At 34.4% G+C, this 23,488-nt stretch overlaps 1 protein-coding gene across 1 annotated transcript in view; it reads left to right on the plus strand.

Annotated features, from left to right (window-relative positions):
- The first annotated feature begins 16,106 nt into the window (after positions 1-16,106).
- LOC106130480 (ecdysone-induced protein 78C-like) overlaps positions 16,107-23,488 on the plus strand; it is a 38,983-nt gene continuing 31,601 nt past the window's right edge. The window contains exon 1 of the mRNA XM_060953737.1: positions 16,107-16,268. Within this exon, the coding sequence (XP_060809720.1) occupies positions 16,107-16,268 (162 nt within the window). The remainder of the gene's footprint in view (positions 16,269-23,488) is intronic.

Here is a 23,488-nt window from a genome sequence, read left to right on the forward strand (position 1 = left end):
TAATAATTTATGGATTTTTGGCCCATATAATAAAAAAAAAAACATTATAGTATCACGTGCATATCCCTTGCGAGGTAAACTTGGGGGTAAAATTGAAAAAGTCAGTTGATTGTCTTTTACAATTGGCACGGGAAGAATAACTAATTCATACTTATACTAATAACTACCAGACCAGCATGGAAACTTGCACTAGATCAATTATCACTACCTATTGACTTTAGTCTTTTTTTTTTAGTCACCTTTAACGATATCCATGAGAAAGAGAGCCTGGAGGCCAGGAGGATGATGCCTGATTTAGTGATGGCACCGTTACGGAATTACCTGAGAAAATCAAAACACAAATAATGTGAAATCAAGTACTTCATTTTTACGTCCACTTCTTCGTCATTCTTGATAAACTTCTAATCGATGGAGAAATGGAGAGACTGAAGAAATTAAGGAACCTTTCTTTAATGGACGACGACACAAGTTTTAATTTAAATACATACATATATATGTAACGTTTATATCCTTTGCGAGGTAGACAGATCCAACAGTCTTAAAAAGACTGATAGGCCAAGATCAGCTGTTTGGCTTAATGATAGAATTTTGATTTAAATCGTGACAGGATGCTAGCCCGTCGCCTAAAAGAAGAATTTATGGTTTTAAATTTATAAGTTAAGTATATAAGCCTATTACTTAGTCGCCTTGTAGCGGGTATTATAAAATTTGTACTATTGTTAATATTTAAAGATTTTTAATATTTGTAAATTATTTTGTATTTAAGTTTCTGCTGAGTCCGGCCCCTAGAATACGGTCCTGTCCTTAATGGAATATCTAGCGCCCGGTAATTTGAAATCGCGGATTCTATGAATTTCGTTGCGTTTTTGTTTTTTTTTTCCACATTTTTTCATTCAATATATTTTAAGTTAGTGTTTTGTTAAAATAGCAACAAATATATGTTTATTTTATAAATCGTATTTTTCTCTACATTATTCCCAAGTTACTATAGCCTTTTACGACAGTGAGAACGTACGAGATGGAGTGGTCTTATCCTTTTTTTATTAGTGCCGGGAACCACAAGGCTCTTTTTAATTTAAAGCAAGTTTAAATACCGATATCGATTATCGATATTATTTCCGAAGTAGCCACTCTGGCAGATGAAAGTAGCTCATAGTTACATTACCTATAAACCTTGTTGTTACAGTCTGAACGCCTAACGATATTTTCATCGGTATTCAGTATAGTCAACAGCATTTCAATCTGCCCAAATTCACTGCAAATTAGCCTCTACTACTGCGTCATAGAGCTCCATGCAGGGTAACTAGATATGCGGTTGACCGTTTTTGGCTGTGGTGGGATTAACCTTAAAAAGGGTACGGTTTTTGGAATCTGATCTCTTTAGGCTAGCTTTCATCTTTTCTTACCTATGTATCTATTTTAAGGTGTCGCCTTGCATATAATTTAATTGCGTTGGATTTAGGTTAGGTCACGATGTAGGAATCGTATTTTTTAAACTGTAAACTTCTACCGTATTATATTTAATAGACATTTTTTTTACGTGACCTATCAGTATTTTCAAGACGGTTGGCTCAGTCTTCCCCGCAAGGGGTAAAGACGTGATTATATGTATGTAGGTATATGCAATTCAGTTAGTCATACAAAACAGAGTAAAGGGAACGATTTAGCGCTATTAAACAATAAGATAGGTGAACGAAAGAAAGTAAGCGCTGTTAGGATATTCTGAAAGAGATTATCCATAAATCGCAGAAAGAATATAAAAACTTTATCGCGCGAAAGTAACCCCTGAAGCTTTGGTGTGTACCCTATATTTACAGAACATGGCCTACGTCAACCCCTTCATTTAAACAGAGTACCTAGCTTAATCAATATGATCTCCCTTCGAGGGCGAAAAGTCATCAAGATAACTTTTTACCTACTGGTGAAAAAATGTCTGCATTGCGGATCGATAAGTAATAAAAAGCTAAATGACAAAGCTCCAAGATGCTTATCAAATCGGAAAGTTCTGAGTTAGTTAGACCTAGTTTCGTAGGCAGTGTAGAATCGGAATTAAACACTATAACAGTCCGATTTCTAAAGCAGGAGCGGTGTTATATGAAGGTGTTAGTTTCTTACATTTATCACATTCTTTTCAAGACTGTTGGCTCTGTCTACCCCGCAAGCGTTATAGTCGTGGTTATATGTATGTATGAGTATGGCTGCGGATTCAGCTAGGGATTTTTGTATCAATAAGATCTGTTCAAAACATTTCTTTTGCATAGTATCTATGTACCATTTCTTACAAATAGCAAATATCTAAGAATTCTCTGCGGTTTAATCACGATGGGGGAATAGAGTTTGAAAATCATAAAAAGACTTATAATGTTATGTAATTAATTAGTAAGATAAAAATTTTAGAGGTTATTCTCTGCCTATCAATCAGGCTTTTTAATGACCTGTGATCTACAACGAAATTGGTAGAAATAATAGTAATCATGAACTAAGGTTCAGACGTAAGTATTACAAAAAACTTATTCATGCTCGTTTTATCTACTACCAACAGCGACAAAGGTGAAACAGATAGGAGGATTCAAAAAACTTCTTGTAAGTACATCTACTTATACGAACTACAAACACATTGACCTAGAACGCAGGTGACAGTGGTTTTGCCCGTGAACCGGGAAGTAATTTCAAGGTTAAAGTGGCGCATGCGGGGTGCCCACCCTCAACCGACGATGTGACTTTGTAATAGCGGCTCAAATGGCTTCCCAAATAAGGCTTTAGTTTCAGCTATACAATATGAAATACTGACAAAATGTTCGTATTAAGTGTATCCACATTCGCATTCTTCTTTCTCCTCTTTTTGGAGAGGGCCCAGGGTATCATACAAAAGCGACTCCCGACTTTCCTCCGTAAACTTTGCAGGGGAACCTAACCCTTAATGAATCATGGTAAAAGCTGCACTAGGGGAATGTGTCCATTCTGATATAAAGTGCTGAGAACCACATAGTACCCGGCAATTATATCAAAGAAAAATTTTTGGTGCTCACCTAAACGAATATATCTTTCAAATAAATATTTACTCTTCTTTTCTGGCAGACTTTTCTTTATAAAAATGTGACACAGCAAGATTTATGTGACTCCTTACCGAGAGGTAATGTAAGCAGATAATTACTTCGTCTTTCTACTCGCACTTACAACGATCCCTGCATACTTCTTTAATCACGCAAGCTCGTCAACAACCGGAATAATATTTTTACTTTTTAAAATATACTATTCGCATCAATTTGTGCCATTTGTGGTGCTTACATTTGCCCTGTTGAGTAGAAATGGCGGTAGTGGAATTGGCACTTGGGTAACTTAGAATACACCCAGGCTTCCTCACCTCTACCACCGACTGCTGCTACTATCCGATGCTTAGAAAATAATTATATAGGTACCTATATAAATGTCTAATCTTTGCGTGATCCCACAACTGCCTCCCTCCACCTTCTACCACATATGCTTCTCAGGCCCCAGGTTCGCCTTTCAACTCTTTTCTTTCCACTCTAAACTCCGGTCTACAGCATCTTCATTATCATCATAATCATCTATCATTATCAGTTAATATAGGTACCGTCTAATAATATCAAGCAGCCCGCCGCTACAAAGATACCGTGTGCGACCGTGCCCTTACCGAGCCTTAAAAGATTTCAATCCCGCAAAGCGGCTGCCGGCACCGAATAACCAAAATGCGACAGTCCACACTCTAGCCGAACCAAAGCTGTGACGTGGTACATGCCAATATGTCACAAGCACTTTGCAACTATAAACAAGGCATGAACTTAGTGAATGGACGATAAATAATAAAAAAACAGTGATGAGCGGTTCAGTGTTGATGGAAGCCACGAGTTCTTCCAACATAGAAGACTGTTATACGTAAGAATTTGTAATTTATTTTACTTTTATATTTTTAAATGAAGAACATCTGCTAAAGTTACGTTACGAAATTATTTATCATCGTTATTACCTACTTTTGTTATTTAGTTGTTATCACTTCAAATAAATAATGATAAACATTAAGGTAAATGTATTTCATGAAATTTAAAGATTTAAGGGATAGTGATGCTCAAACGTGAAATCGATAATCATATCAGCTGGTGGCCGTCACAGTGGCCTTGGACTCGACATTCAATGTTACGGCATTTCAATAAGCTTAGGCCTTCAGTTAAAGCAATCTTCTAACCTGTTATTCTATAGTATTACGTACAAACGATAAAACTTACACGGCGGTGATGTTTAATTACGAGAGTAATCAAGTACATGCATAATCTGTACACTTAATTATTATGTATAAAATCGATGCCGTCCTTGGCATGGCGTTAGGTGGCACTTTGAAGGTCTCCCTGAAAATTTTATTAGTTTATTTATCAGTTCATTAAATATACCCTGGAATTATTTTAATTTACACCTTCATAATAATTAAAATCATTTTTAATTAGGTATCCTATCCTTCTGTGCTGGTCTGCTAGCGATTTAGTTTGTGTCAACAACTTTCTTCCCGCGCAGACTGGAAATATAAATCACAGGAAAGGCTTTTTATAAACTTGCCATTCTTCTTTTTCACGATGATCTAGCGACCTGTCATTATTTACATTATATCCCGATTTAAAGAACGTCAGTGGTCGAATCGGTAAGGTGTCCGGTAAAAGGCGTGATGCGCAGAAAGGCATAGGTTCGAATCCCACCTTACTTCATACTGAGCGAAAACATCGTGAGAAAACCTGCACATTCGGGCAACTGGATGTGTACCATGATCGGTGATCATGATCAAATACGGGTTAGGTTTACGTGCGAAGGTTGTGGTGGTCAGATGGTAGTACCCATTTTAGTTCAACTTCTGTACTGGGTCATCTTCTCGGCTTTTGAAATCCCACTATAAAGGTGCTATTTCCAAAAACTATTAGGACTTTTATATAAAAAAGCTTGACTGGTACATTTTTCATTTTGCTATTCACGCTACGTCATGAAATACTGTAAAGCGTTCTCTTTTCATTCCTCGCCTTTTACAAAACACTCATAACTCTTTTCTGCAAAGCAAAACGATGAAAACAAAAACGTGAGCCCTGAAAAACATTCCACATATAGTCACCCTTTAATTAAGCCTTGACTAACGGTAGGGACGAGTACCCTGTTCTGTTTGTGCCATGGTAGCACTCAAACGGATTTCGATTTAGGGTGCCGTACCCTAAATAAAAATAGGGAACCAACACAAAGATTACTCCTGTATCTATATTTATAATGACCGAGTGCTTCGGTCGCCTCGAATTCTATTGATCTGAAGTTAAAATTGGTACTCTATCAAACTTTATACAACTAAACTAGTAGGTACCTGAACATTCTGGAAACTGGATGTGTAATCATGATTCGATATGAGTTTTGGTTACCCTGCAAAGGTTTCGAAGAACAGACGGACGTCACTTCGAAAAAACCTGAATGACCGCAATCATTGCGAGGTTGCGGGAGTAATATGGGAGTCGCTTCGTGTAAAAGCGTGACTTACCTAACCCAGGATCGTCGCGCATTTTTTCTTGACACTATCTTTATTAATTATTGCCAACTATCAACAAATCTTCATATATTACTTAATGTTTCTCCTATTGGATTTCACGGGTCTATACACCCCGAATTTTTGAGATGCTTGCGTTGGGATTTAAATTCAACACGTAGAGGCTTTTTGGAGAAGTTTATGTATGTTGATCTTAATTATTAGATATTAAGGTAATTTTTGGAAGGACGTCATGTTGATCTGGCTTTATGGTTCTAGAGAACTTGAAACATGATAAAGGTTTCGGCAATTATTTTCAGACGGCTTGTCTGACACACCGACATTAAAAGCATGGACAGTTAAATCAAAGACAGAAAGACATCTTACTTATAAGAAAGAACAGACATATTATAAAAATTCACGTCATACAGTTTTTGATATTCTTATTTTTTATTTCGTCCAACCAGTTTTGTTAGTATAATAAGGACCACAACCCGAGGTATCGACTCCAACACATAATTCATAAGTGATTTTCGTCAATTCGTTTTACAATTCAGATTGGCCTCCGTCGGACGGCCCTCCTTCGATAGACAGGAAAACACTGACAATACGCGAAATGAACGCGACACAAAACAAATTTACCGAATTCAAATACGGTTAGTATGGGTTTATTTGCTCTGATTCTACGTCCATTCAAAGTGTGTCAATGTATAAAGTGGAATTCATACTTGCCGACGTCTTGTCCTTGACAGTACTGAGTACCCAGTAACCCACTGGCCGTGTTTTTACATAAAATACCGAGTAATAAACCTACGCTTTGAGGAAGATATCCGCTGTTTATTTTGAGGGTTTGTTTTAGGGGTTGCCTTTTGAATTCTCCAACGTACCTATCAACTTAAGTTGGTATTCGACAATCCCGGCTTATTGTCGAATAACCTAATGAATTTCATTAAAATAAAACGTCCTTAATATAATTGCCATATCTGCACGTTCTTTGTTAAAAGTTCGTATGTCTTAAACATCAACACCAATAATGTATTTTTTTTTAAACTGTAATTGCCCTACAACAGACTTCACATATTCATCACCATCAACAAATATTCAATCATACAACATGAGTTAATGAAAGAAGGCATTATATAAATATCGCTGCTCAAAAAGAAAATGACCCAGGTGAGACTGGCGGGCTGTACTGCTTTTGGCGGTATAGACAAAAATTGATTCTCATTACGAATGAGGTACAGAGGTAGTCACTGCCTACCCCTCCGGGAAAGAAGCGTGATTTTATGTATGTATGTACGAATGAATCAAATTAAATTATATTTCTACGGTACAACTATATTTTTTAAGATTATACCTATACCTTTTAAGATTATCTTTTTTTCGTGAAATATGTTACGTATTTCAGAAGTCCTTTAGGTAATATTTATAAGAAAAACATTATCTATTTAGTTACAAAGCAAGGGTAATAAAGAACCTTCCTGTTTAAAACTTTATGTAAACTTTTAACGCTCGGTTCGGTTCCCGTCTGACACGAGGCATGAAAAACAAAACAAACATGATTTTTACAGAAAGTTGGAAAGTTGCACAAAATTAACTGAATGTTTGTATTGTTTTCAGATTCAAAGAGGAACCTTGTTCGCCCGCTTCTGGCAGTTCCGGTAAGTTTCTTTTGTCAAATTTTTTGCCAAAATTAATAAAAAAGAAACTTTCCATATAACAGAAGCCATTGAAATAAAATTAGGCAACAAATATTGTGAAACAAATTTATTTCTTATTTTTCGAGCAATACGGCTTAGTTACGAACTCAGAAAACGAAAGACAGAAACTTCTTAGTAAGGTTCTTACGTCGGAACTTAAAACATAATAGACTTAATATAAATGTTATGTATACGTTGATTTTTGCGACACCCACGGTTTGATTCCAAGAGGTCCTATTCAGTTTTTATGGGCATCTCCCTGTTTGAAATACATAGCGTGAAAGACATAGGTTCGATTACTTTATAAAGATAAAATTACTTAAAACGTCGAACACGCTAATATTGACGCCTTTGATCTCATCAAAATCCTCAAACGTGACAGTAAAATCTTAATCAAAATTGTGGCATAGCACCTTTATCGACATTGAAGCAAATATCCCTGTAATAATTACCAGGAATAAATACAGTGTTTCTCTTGCGATTTTTTATCCAGTCTTATAAATAAAATAAAATGAAATTTAAAATTGGTTTCAAGTTCATTAAAGTTTAGAAAAAGTTGCGTAACATCATTCAAGTTATTCTTATTTACATTACACATTACGCATAGTGTAACAAAAACATACCGTGTCTGCGATTTGTGCACTACCGTGAAAGAATAGAGATTATGGCGATGTTGTCCTGTATATGCTATGCAATAATATAATATCCCTTATAATGAAATAATCATGTTATTTAAAAATGTATTAAGTTGATTGTTCGTCAATCAAAATTATGTAACTACATTAAAAAGCTGAAAAGTAAATTAGATTAGAAATAAGTAGTGTCCTTGTCCTGAATTTCTCTTTATTTTAAGTTCTATTCTTATATTTTGATGTACATGAATATATAAATAAAAAAAATTCAATTAATCTGATTATTTAAGTTCAAATTATTATTAATACCCGCCCGTGTGTACTAAAATTCATTTAATCCTATACATTTTTCTGAAGTATAAAATCTATACTTATTCTTCCAATTGCTTTTTTGAAAGAGTACATACTATTTTGTAGTCACACTTTTTATTTTGTAATGGTAGTGTGAATTGATGAACATATATCAAACTTACTTAACAATTAATTGTTTCTGAAATCCGGTCATTGAATTTGGAATTATTCCGAATGCTATATTATAGTTCTGAGATGTTTTAAAGCTTGTAGAGGAATGCAAGCTTGCGATCTCAGTACAATGCACTATGGTCAGGCGCACGGGCCCACCTCTACCCATCGCGTGATCAACTCACTATACCACATACTATCCGAAAACAAAAAATTGCAGTTTTGCCATGGGAATGTACTTACTATATTGCCAACTTCATACGGAAAAAGACTCTATTTGTGAGAAATGATTTTCATTACAATCTATAAGACAAGTTCATGGCATCATAAGAAACTATAGGTACCAAAAATCTAATTACCCATTTACATTAAAAATAATATCTGATAATCGTAGACTTGGTCTCAGAATAGGAAAATGCTTTATCATTAGGTACATGGACATACTTATTTGTATAGTTGTATGATTTTATTAATGTCATGTCAGAGCAACCAGGAGCTTTATACCACAGATAATTAGAAAAATATTATCATGTCTGTTGGATATGTTTAGTATAAAATATCATAAAAGCTTTCTTATGTTACCAAAAAATTTACATTATGAAAACAAAATGTTTCTTAGTAGAAAATAAGTTGCCTCTCTACGTGACATTTACCAATATTATATAACCTATTGCGTTTGCAATGCCGCATGAGTCTATTTTCAAAATTAATTATTCGTAGTACTGAAATTGTCTTACTTCATTTTCTGTCCACCTTGACCTGTTTTCGGCATGCTCAATTTTGAGTAAGTATCTTACAACGGCTGAGAGTGCAACTGGAAATACGCAAGAAGGAGCAAAATATTGAGTACATAGCGATTGTTAAAGCATTCACTTCTCATCTGAAGCGTGTTTCATATCTAATACTAAATTTCCTAAATCTATCCAATAAAAATACCAAAAAGGTTACCGGTGTATCGTGTGGTTTCCTGCACTAGAATAGGACTATATTCCTATTTTACCCACTGATGATATAAAAGGCTACTAAGGGAAAGACTTAACTAAAGAAAGGGACTTTTGTTGTAGGCGATGGGCTGGAAACCAGTCACTATTTGAATCTCACTTTTATCATTTAGCCATATAGCTGAACGTGGCTTTTTCAAGACTGTTGGCTCTGTCTAACCTACAAGGGATAAAGATGTGACTATATGTATGTTCGAAAGCTCACCACACTCTTGAAATTTAAATTCATCCTGGAATGTCGTGAGCTCATCATAATTTTCATACAAGCTGCTCAGTACAGGGCCCATAAGTATTTTGAAATATACGGCATAAGAAAATTGAAAGCCCAGGGAAAGGCATTCCTTATGCACTGCTAATTCAGAACCTAATCTCAGTTATCAGCAAATCTTATGAGACAGCTCGTCCTCCACGCTAATGGTACTGCTTCGCAAAACCTTCCCAGCGTGACGACAAGGCATACTGGACGCTAGGCCTTCAGGAATTAAGCTGAAGATGATTTGTACTGTCGAGGAAACACGTTTGATTAGATGCTAACATTCGCACATTGCGTTTGGTGATCGAGTTTGTTCCGTAATCGCCATGGTTTAAGATTACAATTGGTATGAGCTGGCATTTCTAATAGCTATGGCGAGTTCAGTGACCCGTGCAAAGGTTTGCTTCCTGCGTCGGCATACAGCCAGCACGGGTTTTTGTACGGCACTGCAGCTCCGCTGCGCGCGCGCACAATCCTCTTATTAGATTTTACGACAGGCAATCCGAAGAAGATGGCGAAGTTGCGATTAACTGAGCTTAAAGCGTTATTTATTTTTTCACATAACTAGTCCCTATCTAATATTAAATGGTAAACTAGTTAAGGCAGGTGTGAAGTTTTTATTTACCTCGTATGATATTGGGTAAAATTAAAAAAAAAATTTTAATTAATAAACTTCAAAATTCGAAACCATATTGTCTTTAGTAAAATATTCAATACATATTGATGACTTGTTACTTTCACGAGCACAACAATTTTTCCCGCTTTCCTGCGCGCCCTCTTTGTAGTCCCCGCTATCGTAAGAAGTTTAAGAAAATAAGCCTAAGTATATTTGACTTCGGGTAATTAACTATATTCATACAAATTTCATCAAAGTGGTCAAGCATTCAGACTTTAAATCTTACAGACACATAGACTTAATATATGGCATTTATAATATTCGTATAAGTATGGACTCTCTGTAAAAGAATAGTCATAATACTTTTAAATGCTTTTTATGACAATCCTTGGGAGTTATTGTCCTTGAGTTTATTTAAATTCGTAATAAATTTATCTATTTCCCTTTTTCAAAACTATTATTTCATGTAAAATAGTGCTCGAATAAATAGGATCGCATGCCTTCGGTGTTAAGTGTTTCGTAGTAGCGTGCATTAGTTGTTGTTATTCGTAATATAGTAAATTTACGGGTATATTATAAGATGTAAGATAGCACCCTCGCTGAACTAAATACCTAGTAATAATTATAAAAATGCAGAAATATAATTGTCTGATTAATTTTAATTCCCAGAGTCTAGTTTTGAATACACAACAAGAGATGTGAAGTTTGGAATGTAGGACAAATGAGAATTTCAAAAAAATGCCCGGGTCGCGGTATCTTTTTTTTTACATAAGTACCTACTATTTAAAATTACTTCTCTTTCAAGCATTGTCTGAATATGAAGCACAACCTTTTTTTTAATTATATAAACCATTCAATGTTTATAATTACGGCAGAAAACTGTCAACCTTCAGAACTTCCCTCATTTTGTACTTATAACAAACATCCTTCAGCAGATATGATCGTACAAGGATGTTGCCAGCAGAGAAACAAGTAACTAATCAAATGCCAAAGTGATTTGCGGTATTGAACTGGCTGACGTGACCTAATTGAGATGGAATGGAGAGCGTCGGTCTGTGGTCCCGCAACCCTCGGAACTAATTGGACCATTTATATACATACATACATATATATAATCACGTCTATATCCATTGCGGGGTAGACATAGCCAGCAGTCTGGAAAATGCTGATAGGCCACGTTCAGCTGTTTGGCTTAATGATAGAATTTAGATTAAATTAGTAACAAGTTAATAGCCCATCGCCTAAAAGAAGAATCCCAAGTTTATAAGCCTTTCCCTTAGTCCCCTTTTACGACATCCAGGGAAAGAGTTGGAGTGGTCCTATTCTTTTTCCTATCAGTACCGGGAATTACACGGCAATACACATATATTTTCTAATTCTACCGTTAACTAGCTTTTCACGGGTTTTCGTGTCCTTGGAAATGATTTAAAAGGATTTTTAATTTGATTTAGAATGCGTCTGCTAACAAATTGCAGGATCGCCATGATAGTAACTCGTTTCGATGTTAACTGATTTATGCAGGCATGTTAAAATAGAACAACTCATCTTATATGCGTTGGTTAATTGGTCCAAGTATTAATCTAGTTTATAATAGATTTAAATGATGGCATGTGCGTATACGCTACAGGCCTTAGCGGACACATCAAGTCTGTTACCTATCTATAGATATGCAAAATTTAAAAGACATTGTTCAATATTTTCGGCTGTGCGCTGATAGATAAGTCACCTTTGCCTTTTATTATACTCGCGCGTTATTTTTGTAGTTTGTAGAGAGTAAAAGAAGTTTAAAATAGTTATTGGTTTCATAGGTTGCCAGTCCAACTGTACATATAAAAGAGGAAGCTAATGATATATCAACGCGTACTCCAAACTGTCCAACGGGATTTCGTTAACGAGGGCGAAACCGCTGGAGTATCCTAGTTAAGATATAAATCTCTGTAGGTACTCTCCCGCTGACCAGCAATTTTGTAAACGGGGAATAAAAATCAATCGTATCCATAAATGTGTCCAAACACTACAATCCCACATATAAGTGTCAAACAGATCAGCTTCACCATAAAATAATCAACTTGCAACTGGTGATGCTGCCAATACCATAGATTATAGAATGAACCATAGAATGATTACTACAGTTAGCAACAAAAGTTCATAAATGTGTACAAAAATGTATGTAATGTTGGTTGGTTGGTTTTGTGTCAGTATTTTTATTAACTTTCGATCAATCGATCTACTAAGGCGGTGAGCTAGCAAACTGTCTGTCATGGCTTTACAGTCTTCCCGAGACTGTTAGTTGTGTCTACCTCGTAAGGGATAAGTACGTAATATATGTATGTGTGTATGTACATTAATCCGTAGCCTTCGAATCTTTTGAGCCTACTTACTCTGTTTACGTCGCCGTAAAGTATAAAGACTTGAATGTATGGATTATTCTTATCCTTCGGTCGCATTTTTCAGGGGAAGATCTGGGGTCCGCTTATTTTATATTGTTTTAAAATGAACTTGAAAGCTTTTAAAAGGGAGACTTCGTGATATGTATGTGTTTGTTAGGTAGTTAGCTGATGGCTCATGAGCTTTCTTTAGTAAACTTCGTACTTTGGGAGTAAAAGTAATTGCAATGCAGCAATACATTACGATGAGTGAGAGAAAGTTAATAATTCTTAATAGATAGAATAGAAGAAATACTCTTTTCTGGAGTGGTAGAAAGTGGCATTCTTCCACTTACCACGATTCTTGCATAGATACATCTTTAACTTCACCCGCAACCAACAATCTTTTAAGCAATGTCATTGTAACAAACGCTTTTGTTGCTGACAGTACGTCTATATTAACAATTACTACTGCGAATGTGGCTAACTAGAAATTGGTTACTCCGACTACCCCTATTGATTAATTAAATATAGATAATTAGATAGGTATTACAAACCTAAGTAACAAGTGTATTAATTTTTTTTAGAAAGAGAACCGCCTCCAATTAATATCCTCCTGTTTTGAAGTCGATAAAATTTCTTAAACCTTCTCCTAAGTGTAATAAATACTTCGAAACGCGAGATAATCGCGAACAAACATACATACATACAAACTGGTAACCACCTGTTTTTTAAGGCGGTTAATAATTTTGTAAATTAAACTATTACAATAAAGGTGTTATAAAATTGTGCCGTGTCATGGATATCTTATGAGACGACTAAGGGAATAGGCACATTCATTCAGTGCATCTTGGAGAGAGGTCAAGAAAAATAATAATTATTCGATAAGGATATATTTGTCCCATATTTGTTATACATGATAAATTAAATTATAAAAGTATTTGATCAGCTAGACAAGTTATAAGAAAAAAAATTAAGGTGATAACAAAACGAAATTACACATATTCGAACTGAAATCTAAACTTACTATGGTCCGATGATAGTTATTTTTAAACAATCGGCAACATTTTGTAGCGATGTCTGGCGACCCGCGTCACGGCGTGGGATCAACAATCATACGAATTACAAATCGAAGCTTGAAATTCAATAAGTTTAAAGGTTTCCACCCCACGTTTTGGTACAGCACCGTTAGTTTCAATAGCTATAGAAATATTACTGGAGACGCAATCCAAATAGTCCGTATTAACTAAGTAAATGTAATATGGTTAGCAATCAAAGCAATCTGATTAATTAAATTATTCTTATAACTTGAAATATGTTTTACATCCCATTTGTTTTTATTCTTTTTCAAAGTTACACAGTACACACACATATTAAAATTAATAATATTTATATAATTGTATTGTATGTATATACCGTATGTAAGTATATGTATATGTATATATGTGTGTATATATATAGTTGTATATGTTCACACATACTTAGTTGGAAGGATGGAAATTTTAATTTTAATTTTGTATTATTATCAACAAGTGTTAGTAATGTATGTTAAGAAAGAGTAGGGTTCTCTGACGCAAGCATTATTTGCTTACTAGAGAGTCCTAACAATGTATCATTGTACACTTTGTTGTAAAAGAAATAAACGTTTTTAATTATACGAAAATTTATTTTTTTATTTATTTTATTTATCAAACTAATGTACGTACTCGTAACTTAGAAAGAATTATTGCCCAAAGTGGGAATCAACCCAAGAAGGTGGTACCTTCCAGGTGGAACCTAACCACTTGACCACCGAAGGTTTTTATTCGATATTTGAAAAAAACAGCGTGTCTAATTCAAACGCTGATTTTAAATGGGATATAAAGAAGTTATACATGATATTCTGATAATGGTCATCATCAGAGTTAGATTGACCTATGTAATGAGTGAGAGTGGTCATATAAGTTACCTATAACACAGATGAATAATTCACCAAATAATATTATCAACAGATTAAAATATCACAGACAATTATAATACTTCGTGTGAAGAACAATATTATTATGTAATATATTCGAGAAGCAGCGAACGGAAATCCAAATAAAAATTCAGTCGAATTGTGAGCAAAAAATGTAACTATTGAATATTAAATGAACTACTTCTATAACGCGACAAAATTTTGTCTGTGGTAGGTGTGTGAACCATTCTTACCAATAAAAACTGGAATTATTAAGCCCACAGTACCTAATTTATTAAAATTAAATTCTTTTTTTTTTATTGAATGCAATAGAAAACTTAAACTATTGAAAGCAATAAATTAAAAATTTGTATATTTTATAGCTCATACATTTTAAAAGATAATATAATCGATGAATTGTTTATTTGAATAATTGTTTTTAAAGGAAAATCGGACTTGGCTACTTTTCATTAAAAAAGAAACCAGAAAGTACCTCTAGTGTGCATTCCACACAACACTCCACTGACAAGAAGAAATCCTTTGTTTTTGCTTAATATTAAGGTATAAATCGTTTTTATTTGTATATTACATGCCAACTAACGAAAGTAAGTTTATTTTATTGTTGTCTTTTCACGCGTAACTCCTGAACCAATATTGAAATATGTATAATTAAGAGTCTGGAGAAGGACATAGGGTACTTTCATCATGGTTAAAACTAAAGTTCCCATGGGATTTGCAAAAACTAGTATACTTTTCTAAGTGGCGCTATATTAACGCGGGCGAAGCTGCGGATAAAAGCTAGTTAGTAATAATCCCGAGGGGCACTAATTACATTGTAAATTCGTTTTTCTGTGCTGAGTGGCTCCTAATGTCCGGTAGCAGAATGAAATATACAGATTTTCTGGCCGCCCACCTCCCCATTTTCCATTTCTCTCATTAAACTGATTAGTTGGTAATAAATTGAAAAAATATTATTTATTTTCAAATTCACAGATTAAAGGATCTTGCTTTTCTTAGTTCTATTCAGTGTAGATTTATGAAGTTATTTTAAAGAAGTGAAGAAAACTTCCGTTAATAGCTTTAGACGTGATTGAGGTTTGTAATAACTAAATTCAATTTCTAATAACTAACAGCGATGATGTATCAGGGTTTAGTAAGAGGTACTGTCAGTTCTGTGCTCATATTATATATCTGTGATTTATTCCAAACAAAATCACACAAAATATACATTAATAGTCACAAAACTTTAAAATGATTAAAAAACTTTACTTAGTGATTTAGTTTCCGATGTTAAATCACCCAAACCAAGAAAACTAGTTGTATCAGTCAACATTGTAAACCTTTCTCTGCGCAAAACACGGCATTGGTCCCGCAAAATTTATTTATAGCGTTACTTATGTACATCTCTGATACCGTGGTTCCAAGTCACGCGTCAGCAACGCGCATAAATAACTACTTAATTAGACAAAAAAATTGTGTACTGAATCCGAAACTCTCACTGCGCGGGCGCCGGTAGCGTGTCCGGCTAAGCTCGCTTGGGACTCTTGCGCTTGCTTGGAAAGCTCAGTGTGCGGTTGGTAGCTGCGGCAGCCAGTCGGCGACGCGACCTCTCGCTCGTCGGATATGACCGGAATATGGACGTGTGGAGTTGCCGCCCGCCCGCTGCATGCGTCCGCGCACCGTCGCTGACCATCGAGCCCTGCGAAGATTTCGCCCTAACATTTTTTGACAGCAAAGAGACGCCGGCGCCGCCGAAACAAGGTGTGTTTTACATGATTTATGTAGTATGCTTTTCGGTAAGTTTCCCCGCGGTTTTCTAAGCTAAGTTTTGAAGCGGTGGTCGTGTTCGACTTTTTTTTTATTAAGCAATGAGTTTTCAGTGTTTTTTGATATTTATATTATATTATTTTGTAAAGGAAATATATTTTCACAAACTGCGTGAAGGTAAATATTTGCAACGACAAAAAATTTGAAACGTCCGGTTTCTGAGGTCAAGACTTTTGTCTTTTGACTTTTGTAAAAAGGGATGACCACGAAATGTGTTATATTAAGTAGATACCTTTACTTTGATCAAAATTATAAACATCGTTTGTACTTCCGAATAAATAACAAAAATAGATTCAAGGAGATAATTTAAGATTAATTGCAATTACCATTGTAATTGACACATAATTTGTTTTCGGTAAGCAAGATAAAATACCGAAAGTAAGTAAAATCAAAATATTTGCTGCAACCACGATCATTTAGTACCTACTGCGTTAGTCCGATAGCGTCCTGTTGAGAGCATTTCACCACAGGAAATGGGAAAACTCAGGAGCGAGCCTTATTTCACGATTCATGGTCACATATTCAATTGCCAAATATTCAGGGTTTTCACAATGTAAATGTAAAACATAACACCGTAAGTGCATCGATTTAACATAGAAACAATTGTACCCCTATTAGTTACTTAAATCTTTTGGTAACAAATTTTTCAGACTACATTATATAACTTATATATGTATATATTAAAAATAAAACATTTTTATAAATAAATAGAGAAACATAATATCATTATTTTGAACATGTCAAGGTTTGTTTGTTCATTGCTTTGTCCGAACATCACTGTAATCTTACCTAATCGGATTTGAAAATAATTATTTTTATTTTATGGTCCTATTCTCGAGTGAAGTTACTGAATACCAGATATTAAAATCAGAAAAGACAACGCAGACTTAAGCAACTACATATGATTAAGTGAGTTAAGTTTTTCTTTAGATTAAGTTTTTGTTTATCTTCTTGTTATAAATACATAAACTCGCGTCTCTATCAATTTTGGAAGAGACAGTGCGAATAATCCCGAAAAGGCTTTCAGCAGGTTTAATGAAATTGAATAAAATAAAATTCTATTGACTATGTCACTACATATGTCACATCATCTTGCATAATAAATAAGAGAAAAATTATACTCGTACTAGAGGCCGCCCGCGACTTCGTCCGCATGGAAACCCTATCAATCCCGCGGGAACTCTGGGATAAAAAGTAGCCTATGTGTTATTCTGGGTCTTCAGCTACCTACATACCAAATTTCATGGTAATCGGTTCAGTAGTTTTTGCGTGAAAGAGTAACAAACATCCATACAAACTTTCGCCTTTATAATAGTAGTAGGAAGGATTGTAACGAAACAGAAATGAATAAAAAGGTACATCAGGAATTTAATATTCTTAACTTATAACTCAGAAAAGGTACCTACTCTTTCCGTTTATCATCACAAAGTAACTATTCCCGATTACATGATTAGATGTGGGTTTCCAGGCTTAAGTCCGTGAGAGACAGTATGTAAGTGCTCCATTAGCTGAGAGTATTATACAAAGTTTGACCGGTTGGGTGCTTGCCAGGCCGACCCACATTTTATGAAATATTTTGAGCAGTTTTGTTTGTGTTTTTTTTACACTTTACACACCTTCTACAACAATCTAGTTAGAGTTCTATTTGCCAAAAATGAAACAGTTGTACTAACAGACTTTTTGTTCTTCAATTTTGTGGTTCCCGGCACCAATACAAAAAGATTAGGACCACTCCATCTCTTTCCCATGGATGTCGTAAAAGGCGACTAAGGGATAGGCTTACAAACTTGGGATTCTTTATTAGGCGATGGACTAGCAACCTGTCACTATTTGAATCTCAGTTCTATCGCTGAACGTGGCCATTCAGTTTTTTCAAGACTGTTGGCTCTGTCTACCCCGCTAGGGATTTAGACGTGACCATATGTATGTATGTTGATGTGCTGTTGGCTGTACATGATGACGCGTTTGAAGCTCGCTGTTGAGAATTTAATCGGGAACTCGCTATGTGAGGGAGAGAGAAAGAATTGTTATTATTTACATATCACCTTGATGTCCCTACACGCAATAAGATGAAACAGATGCTTATAAATGAGTACATGAACCTTTGACGTCGTAGCGGCTTGAATGAATAAATTTACATTCGTTCAATCCCTTCTACAATAATTCTATATTCAATTCTTTTTTATTGCTTTCTGAAGTCTACAGAGGTTAACAATATAATATTGCTATTGAAATGACCAAAGTATAACACTCATGATACATTTAATATTACTGATTAACCTATGTTTTTTATCAAACATTGATTGCATTAATTCTTTTTGTAATAAAATTATTCATTAGGACTTTCCTCCTTATTTTTTTAAGCCGGCTATTTGCCAATTACATCTTTAAAAATTTTAAGTAAAAATATTATTTTGGGAATTAAATTTTGTAAATTTTAAATACATTTTAATACTGATCTATGTGTCGCGGCGCCGAAGAGTACGGGTTGAAATGGGCTGAGGCTCAGAATTATATGTCAGTAGGTGATATGACACAAATTTTTAAGTTTTGGGTTATATATTCTGGTTTACTTTGTTGAAGCATTAAATTAATTTGTTTACAAGTAGGTTGAAAAAAGATTATGAATTGCGATTTGCATATAAATATAGAATAATAATAACAAAGATATAAAATGGAAAAAACTTAATAATTAATATGGAAAAGCAATAAAACAATTATATATCCAACTATATATAAGTCATATATCTATAAAAATAAAAAAATAATCATTTCATTCACAAATTCAACGCTAATAAAAATGTGATAACATCGATAACATGAAACTGGTATCACCAGTATTCAGTAATAACTTACTAACAACTTTTTCTGATATAAAACTATTTTAAAGAAGGCGTGGGAGGGACGCCTTTGCCCTAAGCCTTGCTCTAAGAAATTCAATTTGAATGTAGCTTCATCTCCCGTGTTTCATTTCCCCGCGAGGTAAGCCAATTTCTAACCAATATGATTTCTTCTGGAGGTAAATCGAAGTGTAAATCCCAACTAATATTAAAAATGAGAATGCAACCATTCTTCTTAATAATTTGCGTTTATGTAATTAAGAATCTGGAGAAGGACCAATGGTACATTTCAACCCGTTGAAAACTAAAGTTCCCGTAGATTTCGCGAATAACCTGTACATATTCTTTCGTAGGTGGCGTTAAATTCGCGCGGGCGAAGTTTTGGGTAAAAGGTCATCCACCTTACCAATCTAGCTCAATTTTATCAAAGAATTATTAATTGTACTTAAATAACGCCATTTGGCAGGTAATGCACAGTTGACAGGATGGATCGTCTGCACAACAAAGAAATTACTAATAGATGTGCTTATAATAGCCCTATTCACAAACACAGACATTGAAATGTGATCTTGGTCTAAGTGCATTATCAATTGTCTGCGCATAGAGGCCCTCTTCCCAAAAAAATTAAAGAATTTGCTTAAAATAAAGGCGTCTTGATTAAACTCTATAACCATCTCAGGCAAGCATTGCACCAAATAGAAGGACATTTACCAAAGGAATGTTCCTACAAAGTTAAAAAATATAACTTAATTTACAAATTGTACAGTCCCTGCATAGCCTATAATAATATTGTTAGAATATTAATAGGCAATTACTTCTATAATGAAATGTCACATACACTTATCGGGTTTTCTACTGTATTAAAAGCGGTATTTGCGACGTATTTCAATGCGATCCAATTAAAACAATGCTAACTAATAACATTAATTCTCGCAACGCTTGCTACAGTAAAAAGCTGTGCAGTTGAATGTTTAACGTCGAATGAAGTTTTCCTTCGATATAAATTAATAGTGAACAATAAAACGGCCTTAATGATGGACGATATATGCTAATTTAAAAAAGTCTTATTATATATTTATAAAATTGATTCCTGCTGTTTAATAATTTATAAGAAAAAAAAAATTACTGTGTGCGTTTCCTACAGGTTTGTTAAAAGATTAATACGGATATATCACCACAGAGCACTGAATAAGGTGAGAGGTGGCCGTCGCGACGTTTTGCTCTATGATGATTTGTCTAATGTGAAGTGCGGCGCTACGTGGTGAGTTCCCGTTAGGAATGTGTTGTCGTGTTACGTCACTAAACAGTTTGCGGAAAACTAGCGTCGTTTGCTTTGCGAATTGTAATTATTTCCTTTAAAACTATAGCATCTGCTTAATTGTTTGATTCCAATCCTATAATCTTTTGTTTTAAAGTCACAATGGTTAGTCATAATGGGATTTTAGTATTGATATACCTGTAATGAGGTATACTAATTTTGTAATGAAGCTGCGGCCCTTAATGATACTTTGTTTCTGTAGGTTCAGTTGGCAAAAAGGAGACCACAACACACTTTTAACAACATAGTCAAATTTCATGAACCAACAGTAAAGATCTGTTTTATTACGGATTTCATTTGAATCGTGTATTTTATACTTGATCGCTTTGAATTCATAGACGAAACGAATAAGGTCATGTATCGTTGGGTTATTTAGTATAAGTACAAGTCTCGAACTAACTTTAGGTCTAGGTCAATTAACGTGATTTTTTCATAAAAAATTCTTTTCATAGCGCGTGTGCTGCCTGCGCCACTAAGTCTCCTGTGATTTGCTGGTTCTACACATTAGTAACCAAGTTTGACCTGATTCCAGGCTTATTCAAGGATACTGCGTGTTTCATAGATAGACTCCCGTAGGACAACTGCAGCGGCAAATAATAATATCTATACTCCTATACTAATCAAATTTATATTAATCTACACTTTACTTAGTCTCGATTAGTGTTATGCCTAAATGCAATTGCTTTTGATTTATTAAGGCCAAAGCTTGACACAACCTTAATACAACTGGCTGATTAAAATAATCTACTAATGAAATGGGTTCCCGCAACTGCCATTTCCCTGAAAATAAGTTAAATAGCTGTAAGTAAAATTTGATCTTAGATTTTGACAAATGAAACATTGTAAGATCGTGGACCCATTTCAATTTCTCAGATTTCTCTATAAATAAGATACAATAGAACAAATTGAGGTCAAACTTAACTTATTATACTAAATATACCTATATTTCGACTTACCTGAATATTTTCTATAGGTGTTCTATTCTAAAAATATATGACTTCGTTTCGAGCTCTATTTGTGAATGAGGTTAGGCGTCAGGAGAAAAGTGGGGTACAAAATAGGCCAAGTTCTAAATGAATAGAAACCTTCCGAAATAGTTCTTCGTCTCGCCGGTCAACACTATTTTTTGGAACTCGAAAGAATGACGTAAATAAAAGTTAGGTAATTGGAAAATAAAAATAAGATTCCCTCTCACTTATTTCGTTTATAACTCAAGCCAATACTGAATAATTTCAGGATTAAAGAATCATTTAGGTTCTATATTAATTAACAGACTTTACAGAATTAATTAATATTAATTGATCGAAAAATAAAAACTTATAACACTTTTTTATCAACATGCATTTGACCGAGTTGAACTCTATCTTTTCCTGAAGATTTCATAGGAGAAAATGAAATGAAAGGACTCCAAAAGAAAACACTAACTTAACAATTCTGGTCAAAGAGCGGCCAGCCGTTTTGCCAAATCTTTTAAATCATGTAGATATCGAAATAATCGGTGATTATAATTTTCCAATACATGTCAAGCATACATTATAAAAGGCGAAATAAACTATTTTGCTACTAGTCTTTACTAATCTTAATGCACGTTTCAATATGCCGTTTTCTCCGATGAAACGCAGAGCCTCTCTTCAAATCGCATCATTCCGGTCAAATTGAACCTATACCGCTGCCTTAGGCGGCACTTACAACCGGACGTATATACGGATTAACTTGACCATATGTTGTGTTGTGTAAATGCTGTTACTCCTTCCTTGCTAGAACGTTTACCTTACTTACGTCAATTCTGTAATATAATAAATATTATTTCGTAAAACCACCTATTACAATTACAAGTATAAGGTAGTTTTTGATCTAATAAAAAACAAGCTAAGCTAATTAAAAGTAGACGACATTCTTTTAGAAGTATTAGACGAAATATTTTTCTTTTATAAATATATGAATAATATCATCAAAATTAACACTATAACATAATTATGAAAAAAACAGGTCAAGCGCGAGTTGGATCAGCTCGCCTATTATAATCTAGGATTTTTATGGTAAAGGTCCCATGGGAGCAAGTTCAAATAGAAATTTAACTCGGTTTTTCTTTGGATTTTTATTTTTATTGAATTTTTTTATTAGATTTATAAGCAGCAACATCAAAACATCATCTGATTTTTTTTACTTTCACCATTCATGGGACGTACGCCATGGTGACAGAAGTGATAGAAGATTCAAAAACTTAGTAATAACTAACTATAAGTTCAATAAAACCCATACTTTTGACGTACTATAAAAAATTAAATCCCAATTCGTTGAGCTAGAAAAACTTTTTCTAATTTGATTAGTTCTGTAATCAAACTTCGGCTGTGTCGCCATAACGATCCGCAATACATTTCTCATGAGACGCATCTTATAGTACAATGTACATCATCGGGCAACTCCTTTTACGGTATCGACAGCATTTTCTAGTCGGAAGTTATTGCAAATCTCTGTGCTAATCCACGTTGGGCGAGTGGATTCGGTCGAGTATTGGGTCATTTTGCATCATCTTGTTAGAATACCTATTTCTGTAATATTACAATATTAATTGCTTCTTAAATGAGAATAAACTTTATTATATTTGAATTTAAATTTTATCTTAAATTCCCACTATTGGAATGATCCAGCAGAGGGGAGTTAAGACTGTTGGAATGTTTTGAAATCAGTACGAATGACCCTTATGACTTCGACAGATATTACATTCACTGCACCTATAGTAACATAACTATAACATTCCTCGTACCATACCAGCCATCTGCACCACCTCTAAAATAAGCTTATATTGTTGTTAATAATAAGCTTATATCCGAACCATTATAAAAAAAATTTGAAACTAGTATCTTATTAATGTAATGTAATAAGTAAATAAATAAGGTTAACCTTTCAATCGAAACAACTTAACACCGCCCTAATAGTCAGTTTGTCTATTCTGTTCCAACTGCCCACTGTACCAGTGGACTCGCCTAACGTAAACTATTGTTAACAGCGTGGTAAAGGCATGGGATCA

The sequence above is a fragment of the Amyelois transitella genome, chromosome Z (assembly GCF_032362555.1).
Source record: "Amyelois transitella isolate CPQ chromosome Z, ilAmyTran1.1, whole genome shotgun sequence".
In the NCBI taxonomy this organism is placed as follows: Eukaryota; Metazoa; Arthropoda; class Insecta; order Lepidoptera; family Pyralidae; genus Amyelois; species Amyelois transitella.